The sequence below is a fragment of the Pangasianodon hypophthalmus genome, chromosome 6 (genome assembly GCF_027358585.1).
Source record: "Pangasianodon hypophthalmus isolate fPanHyp1 chromosome 6, fPanHyp1.pri, whole genome shotgun sequence".
NCBI lineage: Eukaryota > Metazoa > Chordata > Actinopteri > Siluriformes > Pangasiidae > Pangasianodon > Pangasianodon hypophthalmus.
In genome coordinates this window covers 8,956,303-8,970,773 of record NC_069715.1, presented here as the reverse complement: position 1 = coordinate 8,970,773, position 14,471 = coordinate 8,956,303, and the positions used below count along the sequence as shown (strand labels likewise).

The 14,471-nt window shown below is 40.0% G+C and overlaps 1 protein-coding gene across 3 annotated transcripts in view; it reads left to right on the top strand.

Annotated features, from left to right (window-relative positions):
* sema3d (sema domain, immunoglobulin domain (Ig), short basic domain, secreted, (semaphorin) 3D) overlaps positions 1 to 10,930 on the top strand; it is a 39,270-nt gene extending 28,340 nt beyond the window's left edge. For 2 of the 3 annotated variants that reach the window (XM_026927334.3, XM_026927332.3), the window contains exons 12-18: positions 1,165 to 1,387; positions 1,611 to 1,699; positions 1,781 to 1,822; positions 2,453 to 2,610; positions 3,537 to 3,601; positions 4,139 to 4,275; positions 9,323 to 10,930. In XM_026927334.3, the coding sequence (XP_026783135.3) occupies positions 1,165 to 1,387; positions 1,611 to 1,699; positions 1,781 to 1,822; positions 2,453 to 2,610; positions 3,537 to 3,601; positions 4,139 to 4,275; positions 9,323 to 9,718 (1,110 nt within the window). In that variant the 3' untranslated portion in view covers positions 9,719 to 10,930. The remainder of the gene's footprint in view (positions 1 to 1,164; positions 1,388 to 1,610; positions 1,700 to 1,780; positions 1,823 to 2,452; positions 2,611 to 3,536; positions 3,602 to 4,138; positions 4,276 to 9,322) is intronic. The other variant, XM_053234997.1, reaches the window with a different exon arrangement.
* Positions 10,931 to 14,471: the final 3,541 nt, after the last annotated feature.

Below are 14,471 nucleotides of genomic sequence, written 5' to 3'. Positions count from 1 at the left end.
TGTATTCATATACAGTCAGGTCTGGAAGTATTTGGACAATGACAGGGTTTTTGTGATTTTGCATTTATACACCACCACAATGGATTTGAAATAAAACAATCAAGATGTGATCGAAGTGTAGACTTTCAGCTTTATTTTAAGAGGTTCCACAGACATATGGTATTTACCATTTAGGAATTACAGCCATTTTCAACAAAGTACCTCCATTTTCGGGGGCTCAAAGGTATTTGGACAACTGACTGACAAGAAGTTAATTGACCAGGTGCGGTCCATTCCCTCATTACTTCAAAACAAATGAAGCAGATAAAAGGTCTGGAGTTGATATCAGGTATTGAGTTGGCATTTGGCAGCTGTTCGACTGGAGCTACCAATATGAAGTCCAAAGAGATCTCAATGCAAGTGAAGGAGGCCATCATTAGGCTGAAAAAACAACATAAATCTATAAGAGAGATAGCAAAAACCTTAGGTGTGGCCAGGTCAACAGTTGGGTACATTCTTAAAAAGAAAGAAAGCACTGGTGAGCTCAACATCATCGAAAGGCCTGGAGGACCACGGAAGACAACTAAAGTGGATGATCACAGTATCCTTTCCTTGGTGAAGAAAAACCCCTTCACAACATCAGCAGAAGTCAAGAATACTCTGGAGAAGGTAGGCATATCATTGTATCATTATTCTCTTAAAATAAAGCTGAAAGTCTACACTTCGATCACATCTTGATTGTTTAATTTCAAATCCACTGTGGTGGTGTATAAAGGCAAAATCACAAAAACTCTGTCATTGTCCAAATACTTCGGGACCTGACTGTATAGTGTAGCGTTAGGATTCACCACTAGAGGGCGATACAACCTAAGGATTATGCTGTATCAGCCCGAACAAGTTCTCTAAACAGAAGGACATTATCCACAACACTAACGTTTTTTTTTTCTTGTATATGTTCATATTCTGATGTTTGTATAGGACATTTTATATTTGTGTTTCAGATATAATAGGCAGCAGTGGCTGAGTTCTGAGCTAGTGATCTGAATGTTGTGAGGTCAAATCCCACAGCTGCCAGAGAACCACTGCTTGGCTCTTAAGCATAGCTTTTACTTTCAACTATAGTGTAAGTTGCTTTGGACGAAAACATCTACCAAATGACTAAATGTAAATCTTTCTCCCAAACAGTGTCCGAGTCGCACATATGACCCACGTATTAAGACCACTAAAGATTTCCCAGATGATGTCATTAGCTTTATCCGCATGCACCCACTCATGTACCACTCTGTGTACCCGATCACTGGTCGGCCCATCTTCACGAGGATCAACACCAAGTACCGGCTGACGCAGATCGCAGTAGACCGTGTTTCTGCTGAGGATGGCCACTACGCTGTCATGTTCCTGGGCACAGGTAAAGTTACACACATCCTGGCAAATTACTGGCAATTCCTAAATGCACAGAGGGATGTTTAGTGTCTTCATGATAAAGATCAGTACTTACTGTGGCCTGCATAAATACATACAGCATGTATATGTTTGACAAAGTGTTAAATAAAAACACCAATAGAGGGCGAAGTGAGTCAAATTTCAGGAAAAAAAAGCACACAAAGTGTTGGTGTTTGTGTGTTTTATAGATGCTGGTTCAATTTTAAAAGTGGTTAGCATCACACAGGAAAACTGGGCTGCAGAAGAGGTGGTGTTAGAAGAATTACAAGTGTTCAAGGTAAAGATAAAGAAAACAAAGAAACAAAGACAATTTGTTTCTTAAATTTATCTTTCACAACTGCTTTGTGTCTTATTTCAGAATCCGTCTCCCATCCTCAATATGGAAATCTCTTCTAAACAGGTATAAACAATATGATACTGACAGGTATTATGTTTACACTTTCTGTGTAATTATTTTGTTTGATATATTTGAGTCCTTGAGATTGCAATGTAACTCCACTTTTATTACCTCTTTTTCTCAAAATTTCCACCATTATGTCTCTCTCTTATACATGACACACACATTCCTCCTTCTCCTGTTTGTCTCATTATCTGCTTAAGTACGTGGCTGGGTCAGTCACAGGACAAACCAAATTCGGTCACTTTCTCCAGGCCACTTCTTCTTCTTTTTCTTCTTCTTCTTCTTTCTCTCTCTCTCACTCACTCTCTCCCCTTTTCAGTCTGACTTTTTTTAGACCCTGCATCTTCCATATACGTTTGTATTTATTCTCTGCCTAGTCTGCATTTTCTCAAAGTACATGAGCTCTCTAGGCATATGGGTGAAAGAACAAATAAAAACAATGTTTACCTAAAGATGAAAGCATCTGAACAAATTACAGAGCAACAAGGACAGAGCAAATAAATCACGTTTACTGATGGTTCTTTCAGAACGATATAAATAAAACAGCTATGATACTGCCTGCAAGCACTTTTCCTGGCCTTGTGTCTGTTTGTTCTGTGTGTGAGGGTGTGTTGTACTGTGTGTCTTTAGCAGCAGCTGTTTGTCGGAGGGGAAGACGGCTTGGTGCTGGTGGCTCTGCACAGGTGCCACATTTACGGTCAGGGCTGCGCTGAATGCTGCCTGGCCAGAGACCCATACTGCGCCTGGGATGGCTCCCACTGCTCCAGATACATTCCTGCATCAAAGAGGTGACAACACACATGCATACATGTTTACAATTTGTGGTGGTTAGCAATATTGTGATAGTTTGCTGAGTAGATTATTCAGTGAGAGCAGCAATTGAGAATAGTATGACTAGGAAAAGTACAAATAGTGCAAAAGTGCAAATGAGTAAGGGTTAGTATTGTGAGAGGAGTACAGCTTAGATAAGCAATGTAAGAGTAGCCTGAGAAATAAGTATGAGTGTAAGGGCATAGTACATGCAGGAGGGTGTGGTATGAGAAAGTAGTGTTAGTGTGTAGCCTGTATGAGTTAGTAGACTTGAGTAGTATTAGTAAATACTTGGGTAGAGAAGTTAAAGTAGAGAGCAAGTGTTCTCCACCATGCCCTCACTCTGACCTACTTCTTCAATTTTTCTCCAGATTTCAGCCCAGGAAGAAAAGATAAATATTTGATTTTGCTCCACAGCTCTGGTGCTATAGGGTGTTGTGGGAGTGGACTGGACAGGCAAATTGATTAGAGGAGCTTTGTTGTTGAGATGATGTATGTGAGCTGCCAAAGAAGTTTTCTTGCCCTTTTCTCACTTTTAGGTTTGCTGCTGACACAAGCAGGTCAGGTCATTGCTAGCAGATGCTGAGTCAGAGAAAGAGAGAGCGTTATTAGTTTAGTAGATGTTTTGCACATACTGATTGTCAGGTGGTCTGCAGCTCAAGCACACAACTTCATTACCTCTTACTGTTACAAAAATACCTTGCCAACATACAAAACTGATAAAATCAAATAAAATGGAGTGCTGTGAAACAGTAAGAAGACAGTAAGGAGAAATTTTTACAAGAACATATGCAGAAACAGCAGCACAGGTATAGAACTATATTGTCAGTATAGATGAGACTTTCAGACACTTGTTTCCTTTTCCAATCATGTGACCCAGCAAAACTCTTGAAATTTGTTATAGGAGGGCTCGCAGACAGGACATCAAACATGGAGACCCATCCAGCCATTGTTGGGACGCAGACGACGGTAAGAAAGTGTGTGTATGTGTGTGATAGGACTGGAATATCTGCGAGTTTTGACCATATGAATACATGGCTGGTCCCCATGAGGAAAACTGCCTTTTTTTTTTCCCCCAAAAAAAAAGATTATAAAAAAACCCCAAAACGATTCAGAAGGTTTCCTTCTGGTTACTGAGGATAAGGTTAGGGTTTGGGTGTAGTGTACCATTTGCTGCACTAATTATTGTTATGGAAGGTCCTCACAAGGATAGTAAGACAAGCAAAGGGGTGTGTGTGCGTGTGTGTGTGCGTGTGTGTGTGTGTGTGTGTGCGCGTGTATGTGTGTGTGTGTGTGTGTGTGTGTGTGTGTGTGTTAAAAGCTCTGCATTGTACTTTAGAGAAAATGTAGCATTTTCCAGAGGTGCTCATGTAATGGAATTCACAAACAAATTTTAAAACTACTCTCTCCCTCTGTCATTCACATACTCAAGCATACACGCATGTGCTTACACTCCCCATCATCTAAATGCATTCTCTCTTACCTTTCCTTTACAATTGTGAGCAGTGTTGGGGAAGAACGTAGAGGAGAAGGTGCTGTATGGTGTGGAGAATAACTCCTCTTTTCTGGAGTGTCTGCCTAAATCCCAGCAGGCCCACATTCGCTGGTTTATACAAAGACCAGGAGCAGACCACCGCCAAGAGGTAACTAACACACACTGTTTGGTTGTATATGTGAGCATGCGTTTGCTTACAATCAAGGCCATAGTAATAATATTTAATGCTAATGCTAAAAAAAAAAAAACAATATGCACGCAGTATCATTCTCTCAAACTTAGTCAGACACACTAGCTTTTTATCAGCAAAATTCCATTTATTTCAACAGAATTTGTTGTGATCAGTGACTTCACATCACCAAATTGTGGTATGAATTTGCACTGGTGAAAATTTATATGTTTGACCAATGAGTAAACTCCTTTGGTTGGTCTGACTATAAATTATTCCACAAAAAGGGGCAGCATAGTATTCCTTTTGCTGTTGTTGTTTTAGTGTTCATGGTTGCAAAGATAGATAGCAATGCACCTGGACAGGTTGGCAAGCATGGTTGATTGCTAACAAAGTGTCAATGTACAAACGTTATGAGTATGTAGGACTTGAATTAGAACCGTAAATTCTGTTCTCTCATTTTTCATGGAGACTCATAGTCTTCAACATTTTAATGTAACTGCGGCTTACGTCAAGAAAACTTATGAAGCAATACGCTTTAGTATTAGTCAATTGTGTATACTTTATGAGATGTACAGTATATATTACAGGAAGTAGTACTTCAGAATCAGATTTTTTATTTGCCAAGTACAAGTGTACGGGGAATTTGTCTTGGTATTGGAATCAATAAAAGAGAACATAATTCACACAATATACAATACTTTTACACAATATACAGTAAATATACAATATTTTACAGTAAACATCAGCCGTTATTACATGTAATTACAGTGTGAAGGGCTGTTAAATGCAAGCATTAAAATTAAATGTCAGACAGGTTCCATAGGTGAGATGTGTGAAAAGTCCCTGTTCAAGATATTTATGGCAAGTCCTTAAGGCTCTCACTCTCTACACCACCACTGAGAGGAGAACTGCTGGAGAAACTTGTAGTGTAAGTGCTAAAGGTGCAAGTCTGAATCACAGGTCCTGTCTCTATGTCTCCCTTAAATAAAACACACAGCTTGATTATAACCTGGCTACACCTGAGAGATGCTGGCAGCAGTGAGGACGCAGCCAGATAAGCTTGTCCTCTCATTTAAAGTTTTGTGCTCTTTCTGTGGAACATTGTGGTGCAAGAGAGTACAACATGTGCAGTCAATGCTTTAAGACAGTCTTAATCCAGGTCGTAAACATGCCTACACTTGCTCTCACTCTGCCCCCCCACACAGTGGGTCTATCGAAAGCACATGCTGCTGTGTATTTGGCTAAAACTTTCTCCATCATAACAAGTGTTTGGTGCTGCAGGGTTTAGCATATTTCAACAGTTGAATCATGTTAATGTTCATATCTCTGGTTCTAAAATTCAGTGGTTACATAACAACAATATGGTATGGACCCCATCAATGAAAAGGGATTAGTTTACAGTACAAGCAGATGAATAACAGAAACAGCTAATGAAAATAACTGAAGTACTTATATCAGCATAACTCAAGAGATTACACGGGACATTATCTTGAGTACAAATTACTGATGTGTATGAAATGGGAAAACAATTATTTGGTTAAACAAGTCTGCTTTAACTCTTTGTCCACCTATATGTGTTCAATAAAACAAAACTGTGCTTTAAGGTCATATAGTATGATTATGCAGAATGGTATAAGGCTAAATGTCTATTTTTAGTTCAAATTGACTGTTGCTAGAAGAAAACTGGTAAGACTGTTTTTCCCATCTTCAACTGTCCGGTGTTGGTGAGCCTGTGTGCACTGTAGCTTCAGATTCCCCTTCCTGGCCAGGAGATCAGCAGATTCTGAAATACTCAAACCAGCACACCTGGCACCAACAACTGTGCCACAGTCAAAGCCACTGATATCACATTTTTTCCCATCCTAATGAGTGATGTGAACATAAACTGAAGCACCTCCATTCCTCAGATAACTGACTTTTCTTGTTGCCATTCTCCATAAAGAAGATGGATATTATTGCTGATCTTATTTTAATGGCTGTGCTATTTTTTATTCAGAAAAAGGCATTTGGAAGAATGAAAACTAAAATAATGGGTAGGGAGATTAACAGATGAACTGATAAGGATGGAGAAAGGGAGATTGCAGAATCCATTTGTCATCTACTCACCATTTTCTCTCACTTTTTGAACCTGACCCTACCTCACCTCTAGTATTTCTTCAACTTCTCAAGACTCTCACATTTCTCCATCTATCCCCTAAAGCCATTTCTACCCTGGACATTTGAAAATATTCCATTGCCCTTATTCTCCCTCATATATGCACTGCCGCTACTAATCCAACACCCTCATCACCCACATATCCTCACCTCCTCTTTCTCTCTGAGAGTGGTTCATGCTGCGGATATGAAGGAGGATTTGACCTTGTGCACCGTGTGGGTGTTTTTGTGTGTGCTTGTGTGTTATGATGAATGGATAGGCCCTGGACTAACTCCTCTGAGTGTTATATCAGCAGCATTGTTGTATTGATCCATCACTACTGTACTTAATCACTCCTGAATAGCCAGAACACTCATGCATGAATTGTGTGTGAGTGTGTGTGTATGTGTGTCAGGCTTTGCGTAACCTTTGCGGGGGTCTAGAGAAATGTGCTATATATTGCTCACAGAAAACTGTTTAAAGTCGCTCTGTGAGTAAACAGAAGCCCCCTGTTTTAGCTTTGGTTATATTTTACACTTTCTCTTTTATCACCTTCTTCTTCTTACGACTATCTCCCTTTATCTGGCCTTCCCGGACAAACAGATGCTGGATGACCCAGCTGCTCAGAGCACCTGCAAAACAGACACTCTCATGCACACACAAACATTCACATACTTTACACCTGCAGTGCAATCCTAAAATATGACCCAACACCTCAACTCGTAAAGAACCATGCTGAGTGATGGGAAAGGAACTCATCCTTAGTGTTTGTGTGAATATAGTGTGTGAGTTGGTGCAAATGTTTATCCAAACTAAACAGATACAGATTGCAGCATGCCATCCCTAAAACAGCATGTTTTCCTCCCACAGCGCTGAAATTCTGAGCCTTCAGGGCACTGTTATGAGAGACAGGAGTTGTTGAGAGTCTCATGGGTTTTTAAGGAATACTCCAACCATGCCATGTAATCTCTATAAACCACATCTGTAGAGTATGGGCAGTTAGGGCAAACAACATTTTTAACACATTTCCGTGCATGAACAGAAACCTGCTCACTTGGGTTGGACGTCTTAAGGACAGTCGTTGAATTCCATCAGTAAACATTTAAAATATGTGAATATATAATTCAGATTCGTATACAAACAGTACATACGACCTTTTGTGCGTTCTGTGATATACACATATATCAAGTATATCTGTAACCATAACCACAGATTATTTCCTTATAAAAAGTAATTTAATCTGTGAAAGGATGACAAACAAATTTAGAATGTAAGTGTAAATAATTGAGTTTGTGAAAGTGTTGTACAAAAAATACACACATAGCATGAACGCTTATTGACTGCCCAACATCTATGCTTCAAAAATGTGTATGGTTACTGGACTGTGGTCACTTCCAAATCCTCTTCATGGCATAACATAAGATGAGTGAATGAGTGAGAGAGAGAGAGAGGCTTGTATGTCCTGTTCTGTATTTATGTATGCTCTGTTGAACTGATTTCCCAGAAGGCTTTATGACTTGTGTTTGTGACTGATTCTGAACAGAAGACCTTGCTCTCCTCACTCAGAACATGAAAGAGTCAGAGGCCTCTTCCACAGCTTTAACTGTGACCCGGTTCTGCTTTTACACAGAGAAGCTGATCCAATGCCTCACTCTCACCCTTCAGTATCAGATATGACATACATCTGACACATGGCCTTATTACACACAGACACTGTGACATCACCATGACATATACACACACATGTTTCATCCTTACATGCCTCAGGCTGCTTGTGTTTCAGTCACAGGCATCACAAGACCCAAAGTCAGAGCTTTAACTCTTAATTGGCTAAAGCTATTGATTCAGAGTAGTCTTCCATTGAGAGATTGTATTTCTTCCTGTTATAAACATTGTTCAATTCTAAGTTGTGTCTGAGGTATAATAAAACCTACCTGAGTGTGAATTTTTTTGTGTGTGCACATATGTGTGTGTGTGAATGAGTGAGTGTGCACTTGTTTAAAAAGGAGTTGGTATGCTTTGAAGCCCCCTCATTTCTCTAGAGCACAGCTGCATTGTTTTAGCTCTTGACAACCGCATGAAGTGAATGAAGAACTGGCAGGCATATAAACACTTTTCAGGTAAAGGAATCTAGGTTTTCTGAGAAAGGTCTAGGATGAGACAGCAATTGATAGACAGTGCGACAGTAAGGAGACAGTTATTAGCATGCTTTAGACAGCCTTCTCTTTGACCATGTCATCGCGTCTTTATTACTGGAACACACTGCATCCTCTCTCAGCCTTCCCAGGGCTGACCCTTACATGCACACAGAGTGAACTTCCTGTGTCAGAGGCCACCAAAGAAGTGAACACGCACCTTGAACATAGATCTGCTTATTGTCCACACACACACACACACACAGACACACTCTTTTTAGATAGGTCAGGCCAAGTAATCATTCTAAAGGATGTGTCTCTCTCTCTCTCTCTCTTTCTCTCTCTCTTTCTCTCTCTCTCTCTCTCTCACTTAACTATTATTAATATAAAGTCAGTTTTCATGATGTATCTAATAAGACTGTAATGACCAATCAAATGCAGTAATTAGAGGTCAGCAGGAAGCTGAACCCAAAGGTGAAAGAGTGACCTTTGCCCCTGTGTTTGGAGGAGGGTGGGAGCCATGCTGTGCACCGCTCCCTTCGGCATGGCTGTGCACAAACCATCAGAATGATTTATGGCTAGAAACGCCACAGGTGACATGTGAATTCTCCATATGCAGTTGGAGGTGACACCTAATTATTGCACAGAATTAGAAAGTGCACTTATTTTGAAACTAGATTGGAAAGCAGTAATGCTGCATCTTTTTGTCGTTAGTGTGTTGATGAAGAGGAAATGTTATGTTTGTGTGTTACAGGTAAAAGAGGATGAGCGGGTGTTGGTAACAGAGCGAGGTTTACTAATTCGCTGGGTGCAGCGTAGCGATGCTGGCTTGTACGTGTGCACAGCTCAGGAGCACAGCTTCACCCGCACTCTCCTCCACCTCTCACTGAGAGTCCTGGAACGCAGCCACCTTCCCGGGCACCACTCAGTCTCCAGCGGACCCCCTGATCACTCCATTCAGGACATGACGTCAGAGTTGCGGCACAGTTATAAGGATTATGTACGTGCTATGAGCACACCCTCTCTGGAGGAGTACTGTGAAGTGCTGTGGCATAAGGAGAAGAAGCAGAGGCAGAAAGCTAAGTGGAAACATGTCCAGGAGCTCCGAAAGAGCAGGAACCGACGGCACCACCAGGGAGCCGCCATCTGAGTGAATGGTACTTAGAAATGCAGGTAGGGGAGGGAGGGATAATGGCCCAAATCTAACCTATTTCAACTATTTAAAGGGGTGAAACAACTCCTCTTAGAACCAGCACTCTGGCTGTCGGGGTGCAGAAGCAGTATCTCTTCCTGTCATCGGGACACAACAAAGACACACTCAAGTATGAAATTGCAAAATCTACAACAGCTGTGTAAGTGAAGAACAGGTTCCACTTGCAGACCTACAGCAGAAATGTTCTGCTCATATACTTATCTAGTAAATTCACTACGTCTCCAGAGAAGCAAGAGGATTCCCATTCACAATGCTTTAATTGTAACCAGTAATGAAAGTGCATTCATGTTGAATGACTGTAAATATATGTTTTGTACAGCAGATTGTGCATGCGGTAGAATTGTTGACGTTTTAATTGTTTTCAGATTATGGTGGTGTTCACATAGAAGGGCAAATCAATTTCTTAAATAGATCTGTATTGCAAAAGTGATTAAATTTGATATGTTTTGTTTGGTGGCATGGTGGCACAATAGGTAGTGTTTCTACCTCACTGCTCCAGCGTCCCCGGTTCAGTCCTGAGCTCAGGTTACTGTTTGTGTGGAGTTTCACATGTTTCTCCCGTGTCCACGTGGTTTTCCTCAGGACTCTCCGGTTTCCTCCAAGAAACATGCTGGTAGGTGGATTGGCTATGCTAAATTGCCCTTTAGTATGTGCATGTACTCTGATGGACTGGCGTCTTGCCCAGGGTGTATTCCCACCAGGTATTCCTGGGACAGACTCCAGATCTACCGTGATCCTGACCAGGATAGAGCGCTTACTGAAGATGACTGACGAAAAGAAACTTGAACTTTGGACTGGTTAAACTGATTCGCATTTCCAGAACTTCTTATCGGAGTTTTAACTAGATTTGAAACTACATACAAATGTGGCCTGAATCTGATTGGAAAAAGATATGTTTCATGTGTTTTTGCTTTTCAGACTGCAGAAAATAATTCCTGTGTAAAAAAAAAAAAAAAAAAAAAGAACTTGACTGCCTGACTGTCTGAACACAACCTAAGATGATAAGCAATATAATAAAGGTTTGGTAGAAAGAAGTATAATAGTTCTGTATATTTCCATTGTGTCTTTTGTAGCTAGTTTGTTTGTTTATGGTATATAAAACTATTTATAATTACAACACAGTTGGAATAAACTCTTTCTTTTAAAGCTCTCTGACTCCAGATGTTTTTTGCCAAATACTTGAGGACTGATACTTGAAGGAAGATCAATCTATTGTTTCTGTCCTCTTAAATCTGCTTCTTTTTCTTCTTCTTAGTATTATTTCTTTATTTTTTAAAGTGGAGAAATTAGCATAAACACAAACATCCGATGCCGTGGCTGGAATTTTACACTAAAGTCATGCTCTCCAGCTCTTGTGATTGAGAAATGCCGCCAGTCTGGTCAGTTGGAAGAGCAGTCAAACACACGGAGATGAGATTAGAGGGAGCGGGTGAACCTCACTGCCATCCATCATTCTTCACAGACTGACCTCACATTACCCTCCAGCCTGGAACGGTGACTCTTGCACACACTGTGTGTGTAGTATTTGTTCAAGGTCGAGACTCTGTCCACATCAGGACTCACTTCTCACTACCAGTTGGTTTAGCTTCTGTTGACCTATAAAAGGGGTCAAGTTTAACAAGTTATTCATGCACCTACACAATACAGGTTATATCCATAATTATACCATGTCACTGTTGAATTCTTAAATCTGATTGGTCAGAATATTTTTTTATAGAATGTGTCCCAGTATCTCAGACAGTTGTGCTTATATGGCAGATACTCCACACCTTCCAAGATTAATAGCAAACAGTCTCCAGTGTCAGCACTTCGTAAGAGCAAGCTTCCACCACAGGAAAGTTTCAGGACAGCAGACTTTGTGCTTTCAGGTTTTTTTGTAACTGTAATATGTGCATATTGGAGGGAGGATGCAAGTATTTATAATAAGCATAATGTTTATTTGGACAAATCTGATAATTGTTGTCATAATACCATGCTGGGGTCAGAACACAAGCAGGTAGAGACAAACATGGATGATCAATGATCAAAAGCAAAACACGAGCAAGAATGAAAACCAGCATGAACATGACACAGGAAACCACGGCTCAAAACCTAACAATACAAAAGATGCTCAAAAAGACTTAGGGGCATACCACTGGGACAAAGACACAACAATGTAGAAATAGACAAACTAATTACAAACTAACACAAAACAGCTGGAAACAATGGGGTGACCTGAAAATGACAGGACCAGGAAGCAAAAACAAAGACATGTCACAATAAGAGCACAGTGGACTACCTTGTCAGGAACTAATGTCTCGTGGACATTCCACAACAGTGAATATAACTATTAACAGTTAAAAAGTGTTGCATTAATAAATTTGTTATCATTGGCAAATCGCTATGGTATAAGAGGAATAAAACACGTCTGGGCATCCTGTTATTAGATAATAATCAATAACATTATTCCTTGCTTATATTATTTTGTCACAAAATAATATATAAATAATTGGCTTAGATATGATCTTGGCTTCATACAATTGCACACACATGTAGAAAGTTAACGAAAAATTATCACAAGACTAAAATACCTACCAAGCTATAACAACTCTCAAGCTAATCTAATGCAGAATTCCTACAAGTGAATCACGGTCAGTAACCTTTCACTCACGTTCCAATAATTCGCAACACTGTCTGACTTAACTCTTGTGAATTGTCATGAATTCACCAGCTCTATGCTTGACAGCAGGACTTCTATGTGTCATGCCAGGGTAAGGGGGATTGCTGTGATGACCACATGGGGCCTGTTAGAGGAAACAGGATTTTTGGCTGATGGGAAAACTCATTAATCTGTTGAACTGGTTCTTCTTCCTGTATGAGCAACAACACAAGCAGAGCATGATATATTCACATCATTCCAATCATGTCACACTGCACAGGTCATAAATCAGTACCGTTTAGCCTTAAAAAATCATCCGCAATGCTCCAAACAATGAGTGAAGCAGAGTGCTGTTGATGGAGGGAGATTATGGCAGGGTGAATTTGGTCCAGCTGGGCGTAGTGGAGAAAAATGAAGTTCTTTGCTAATGGGGCCTGTTTAGGCAGCGAGTCAACTGACCTGGTCAGCAGGGTCATTAGCAGTGTGTCTGACTGCCCCGGGTGTGTCTTTCGTTCTGGTTCAGACAATCTGTTTATTCTACTTGGTTGGTTAGGAATTTGAATCAGACGGTTATGATATGTTATTATTTTAGGTTTAGCAATCATGCTTATTTTAATGACTACATAGCACGCAGAAAGCTGAAAGCATGAGGTGTTTATAGTCCCTGTTGACCTGTTTCACTTTTGTGTATGTGTGACGTCTTATGTGACTATGTTCTTTCTTTCTTTCTTTCTTTTTTTCTTTCTACCACAAACCTGTTGAATTCTCAAATATGATTGGTCAGAAGGTGTTGAGTAATTTTCTAATAGGGCAGATCACAGGTTTATAATAATGTGCTTTCTGTATGTATGTTCTATTTCTGTTTTATAATAATTATGTTTCTATAGTAACAACGAATGCAACGGGACGTTCAGCGGATGCTCCACATAATCTAAGACCAGTAAATGGATTTAAAAATGTTATGTAACAAAGAAAAACATATAATGGTTGATATGGTGAATGTTTCTATTAGGAGATGTTTATTTAACATTTATGGAAGGAGTCTCCAGTGTCAGTACCTTGTAACAGTCTTTATAAAAGTGTTCAGATTCAGAAGAGTTTTCAGGGCAGAGGGCAGTGTGTGTTTTTTTTTTCTTTTTGGTCTTAGTAACTTAGTGGACTAATGGGCGCTGCACTGTAACTTCCTGTGCCCACTGTCTTGTTTTGGTAGTTTCATACTGTCTTGTGCTGTCTGCACATGTTTGCACTGTGCACTTTATGTAAATATATGTAGTCCCCTGTAGTTCTGTGTTTGCTTTATGTAGCACCTTGGTCCTGGAGGAACGTTGTTTCGTTTCACTGAGTACTAACTAGCTGTATATGGATGAAATGACAGAGAAAGAAAAAAAGAGGCTGGAGAAGGAACGACTGATTGTAGCTGCTATATTGTCAGTGATAACTTGTCTTGCGGAAATCCAACAACATTAAAAGTAACAATAAAATTATAATAACGATAAGAAAATATGATGATATGACTTTAATAAATCAAATTTATAAACTTAGTCAAATTGCTATGGTATAAGATGAATAAAAGACTTCAGGACATGCGGTTATTGGAAAGTTACCAAATTCGGGGTGGTAACAGCATCACAACACCCTATCCTGGATTATTTTTCTAGAACAGCACAATCCCATCAGCTGTTCTTCACTCAGACTGACTGCTTTTGTGGCCACAGACACAAACTTTGACAACCCATTATCAGGTCAGTCCTCCTGCGGGTGTGTTATAATTGAGTGAGTGTTTGCTGAGTGAATGGTCAGTGAATAAGACATGGTGTGATTCCCTGCTGCAGTAATTCTGCTTCAGACTAGTGTGACATGTTCTCAGTGGGCGTCAGGCTCTCCGTCACAGTCATACGGATAATTATTTGCGTGTCTGCCTTCTGGAATTAATGTCTTTTTGAATTGCTGAGCAGAACATTTTACTCGACTCAATTAAATATTTTTACAAGGTTAGAAATGACCTATGAAATATTTATTCATATTTACATATGAATCATTCCCACAACCATT